The sequence below is a fragment of the Chiloscyllium plagiosum genome, chromosome 5 (assembly GCF_004010195.1).
Source record: "Chiloscyllium plagiosum isolate BGI_BamShark_2017 chromosome 5, ASM401019v2, whole genome shotgun sequence".
Taxonomy (NCBI): domain Eukaryota; kingdom Metazoa; phylum Chordata; class Chondrichthyes; order Orectolobiformes; family Hemiscylliidae; genus Chiloscyllium; species Chiloscyllium plagiosum.
Window position 1 is genome coordinate 111873965 of NC_057714.1, and position 4890 is coordinate 111878854.

Genomic DNA, 4890 nt, shown 5'->3' on the forward strand with positions numbered 1-4890 from the left:
CAAGTTGTTGGAGGGAATCCTGAGGGACAGGATGTACATGTATTTGGAAAGGCAAGGACTGATTAGGGATAGTCAACATGGCTTTGTGCGTGGGAAATCATGTCTCTCAAACTTGATTGAGCTTTTTGAAGAAGTAACAAAGAAGATTGATGAGGGCAGAGAAGTAGATGTGATCTCTATGGACTTCAGTAAGGCATTCAACAAAGTTCCCCATGGGAGACTGATTCGCAAGGTTAGATCTCATGGAATACAGGGAGAACTAGCCATTTGGATACAGAACTGGCTCAAAGGTAGAAGACAGAGGGTGGTGGTGGAGAGTTGTTTTTCAGATTGGAGGCCTGTGACCAGTGGAGTGCCACAAGGATCAGAGCTGGGTCCTCTACGTTTGGTCATTTACATAAATGATTTGGATGCAAGTATAAGAGGTACAGTTAGTAAGTTTGCAGATGACACCAAAATTGGAGGTGTAGTGAAAGTGAAGAGGGTTATCTCAGATTACAACAGGATCTTGACCAGATGGGACAATGGGATGAGAAGTGGCAGATGGAGTTTAATTCAGATAAATGCGAGGTGCTGCATTTTGGGAAAGCAAATCTTAGCAGGACTTATACACTTAATGGTAAGGTCCTAGGGAGTGTTGCTGAACAAAGAGACCTTGTAGTACAGGAGTTGGGAGGTCATGTTGCTGCTGTACAGGACATTGGTTAGGACACTGTTGGAATATTGCAAGCAATTCTGGTCTCCTTCCTAACGGAAAGATGTTAAACTTGAAAGGGTTCAGAAAAGATTTACAAGGATATTGTCAGGGTTGGGGGATCTGAGCTACAGGGAGAGACTGAACAGGCTGGGACTGTTTTCCCTGGAGCGTCGGAGACTGAGGGGTGGCCTTATAGAGGTTTACAAAATTATGAGGGGCATGGATAAGATAAATAGACAAGGCCTTTTCCCTGGGGTCAAGGAGTCCAGAATTAGAGGGCATAAGTTTAGGGTGAGTGGGGAAAGATATAAAAGAGACCTAAGGGGCAATTTTCCATGCAGAGGGTAGTATGTGTATGGAATGAGCTGCCAGAGGATGTGGTGGAGGCTGGTACAATTGCAACATTTAAGAGACATTTGGATGGGTATATGAATAGGAAAGGTTTGGAGGGATATGGGCCGGGTGCTGGCAGGTGGGACTAGATTGGGTTGGGATATCTGGTCGGAATGGATGGGTTGGACCAAAGGGTCTGTTTCCATGTTGTACATCTCTATGACTCTATCAGGAATGTGATGAATCCTCAGATGCTTTTCCAGTGTCCCTTTCCAGTGTCACCCTTTTCAGCCTAAATTGCCAGCTGTTGAATGCTTAGCATAAGAAATCTACCTCTAGGCTCACCAGCCTGAAGAAAAAGCCTCTGACTTATCGCGACCTCACAAATGTTGACACTCTCATTCTTTTAATGGAATCATTTACTGATGAATCATTAGCAAATATCCACACTCCTGGCCTTGTAATTGAGGGAATGTCTGAAGCTTCACTCCAAAGATTTGAACACATAATTTATATTGACACTATAGTAAAATACAAAAAGAATGCCAGATTTTTATGGATATCATCTGAATGAGGTGTTAAACTGATATTCTGATTTCATGTTCCTAAGGATATATCACAGCGCCAGAGACCCGGGTTCAATTCCCGACTGACTGTGTGGAGTTTGCACGTTCTCCCCATGTCTGTGTGGGTTTCCTCCGGGTGCTCTGATTTCCTCCCACAGTCCAAAGATGTGCAGGTCAGATGAATTAGCCATGCTAAATTGCCCGTAGTGTTAGGTAAGGGGTATATATAGGGGTATAGGTGGGTTGCGCTTCGGCGGGTCGGTGTGGACTTGTTGGGCCGAAGGGCCTGTTTCCACACTGTAATGTAATCTAATCTAAAATGCTACACCACTCTTTGAAGAAGCGAGAGAAGTTCCCCCAGTTTCCTTACTAACACTTATCACTCAATAAAAAGCAATGATTGACCACAATGCTGCTTCTGAGGCCTCCACCCTAGGGTACTTGACAATGGGAAAAAACCCACTTAGGGCCAGTCAAGTGGTTCAGTGGTACAAAAGCAATGCAGGACTCCCACTGAGTTTCCGAACAGCAGCCAAAACCTCCATCATCCCCATACCATTCTGGCCAGTGGCACAAATTAATGTCTAAAGTCTAATTAAACTGGCTTTGGAATTCAAAGGTGTAGAGTCAAATCATCAGGGCATCCAGATCATTTCAAATTGCTCATAATATTCCTTGAAAATTCCCGAAGGAATGGCGTAGCATTTGTATTATATGCAGCTCTGACCTATTAAAAATGTACATTATGACATGATCAATAAAGGATAGGCTAATTTCAAACAAAACGGGACATGCTTATAGGTCCAAATGACCTTATCCTGTTTTAAAATTGTTTAAATGTGATCACCTAAACTAATTCTTACTATCAAAAAGAGGAAGCGCAAGGAATAAATAACTTGAAACAACATATCAGTAATAAAGTAAACTTACCATCACTATAATCAATTGCAGCATAGTCTCCAAGAAATAGGGAAGCAACAAAACTACTGACAAGAGAGATTCTCTACAGTCAGAGAAAGTAAGATATGTTAGTGTTTATGCACTAATAAAATACACAAACCAGTTTGTTAGCATCATCTACTCAGATCGCAATCAATCAAGGGAGCACAGGTAGAATAGAAATAAGAAAATAAAGTGAACACTGCAATGACCAGATATGAGTGAGGGTTAACTTTCTGTGCTGAACAAAAATAATAACTACCTTCAATAATAACTATCTTCAATTTGTAGATGTTAATGGTAAGATTGCTAAGTCTACAATTAGCTTTTCTACTCAATTTTTGTTTACTTATCCCAGAAATCAATGCCCTGTAATTCAGATGTAAAGCAATCCTCCAGGATTTGTACATAACTGTCCCCATTGAGCTGCACTGTATGAAGATATTTGTCTGATAGATCAGCAAACAAAACGTTGATGATAAACACACAAAGAGCTCCACTAGACAATGTGAAACAGCTTAGCTTGGTCTATTATGTCCAGTTATTATTGAAAAGTTGTAAAATGCTATTTAGCTTTTCAACTGATTCACAGTCTACACAATAACATAATCAGGAGCAGGAATAGGCTTTTCAGCATCTTGAGCCATTTAATACAACTCCACTTTCCTGACCCCTTTCCATAACCTTTTAACCCATTACTAGTTAAAAAATACATCTATCTCCTCCTTAACTTTAATCAATGACCCAGCATCAGCTGCACTCTGGGGTAATGAATTCCATAGATTCACAACCTTTTGAGAGAAGTAATTCCTCCTTTGAAATGTGCCTTCCCTTAGCCTAAAATTAAGATTCCTCATTCTAGATTACCCCACGAGGGGAATCTACCTCTCTACATCTACTTTGTCAATCCCCTTTAGCACCTTATATACCTTAATTAGATCTCCTTTCATTCTTCAAAACTCTAGCACGTAAACCAGTTCATTCCTCCTAACCTAATGATCCTTCCCTGAACTGCTTCCAATCCTTCCTCTCATACAGGGACTACAACTGTACACAGGACACCAGATGTGGTCTCACCGAAATCTTGGACAGTTGCAACAACTCTACTCCTCTGCTAGAATTTGCTTTTTTTAATTTAAAGTTTTTAAGAAATATGATTAAATATTTACAATACACCTGTTATCATTTGGGAAAATCGATTTTAAAAACAACAGCACGGAGATTTTAGTTTCAGTTCTTTGAAAGTAGCTTTTTCTTTTAAAGAGGTCAAAATGTATTTTGGGACTGTGACCTGTCATTAAAACAAGTGATTCAGTTAAGTACCAAGCAGGCTACACATTATTATAATCAATGAAATGGTTATACTTTTGAAATTTTTGACGTACAGAAAAAACAGACCATAGGCCAGCAGCTTAATTTAGTTTTGTCAGGGGTTCAATTCAGGAGAACAGTCTCACCAGCAGAATAGTTTTAGTTTCTGAAATCACCAAGCTGTGAGAGTTTTTGTATAAGTTTTCAAGTTGGTAGAAGTGAAGCAGTTCAGAACAGCAGAGTTAGAAGAGGAGTCAGCAGTTCAAGGAGGAGAACTGGAAAGGGTCAGTTAAACAAGACATTGAAGAGTTGACATAGAAGTGATATTCCTTTGGGATTGCGTATCGGTAGAGTATATTTCTGGAAAACAGTTTGAAAATTGTTTTACTCTTTATTTTAACATTTTTTTAAAATGCCATATGCTTTTGTGTTCTTTTTGAGACATACAGTCATAGACACGTACAGCACGGAAACAGACTCGAGTCCAATTCAACCATGCCAACCAGATATCCCAAATAAATCTAGCCCCGTATCAGTCTAACCCTCCCTATTCATATGCCCATCCACATGCCTTTTAAATATTGTAATTATACCAGCCTCCACCACTTCCTCTGGCAGCTCATTCCATACATGTACCACCCTCTGTGTGAAAAAGCAAGCGTTTCACCACTATCAAAAAACCGTCTTTGTGCCTTACAACAAGTTTCTCACATTTACCTCAGTTTTCTTGTAATCTTCAGGGTTCTTCTTGTTAATCTTGGCAATTTGATTTCCTGTGAAGCGCTAAGAGATGCAAAATATAAAAATGTTTAACAACTAGTCTAAAACAGGGTAAAAACAATGACTGCAGATGCTGGAAACCAGATTCTGGATCAGTGGTGCTGGAAGAGCACAGCAATTCAGGCAGCATCCGACGAGCAGCAAAATTGACGTTTCGGGCAAAAGCCCTTCATCAGGAATAAAGGCAGAGAGCCTGAAGCGTGGAGAGATAAGCTAGAGGAGGGTGGGGGTGGGGAGAAAGTAGCATAGAGTAAATAGGTGAGT

General features: G+C 40.3%; 1 protein-coding gene across 4 annotated transcripts in view; it reads right to left on the reverse strand.

The window, feature by feature from the left end:
* Positions 1–4890, reverse strand: part of xylb (xylulokinase homolog (H. influenzae)) — a 288286-nt gene that overhangs the window by 241763 nt on the left and 41633 nt on the right. For all 4 annotated transcript variants that reach the window (XM_043690787.1, XM_043690788.1, XM_043690789.1 and 1 more), the window contains exons 7-8: positions 4564–4629; positions 2527–2599 (exon numbers count right to left, since the gene is read on the reverse strand). In XM_043690787.1, the coding sequence (XP_043546722.1) occupies positions 2527–2599; positions 4564–4629 (139 nt within the window). The remainder of the gene's footprint in view (positions 1–2526; positions 2600–4563; positions 4630–4890) is intronic.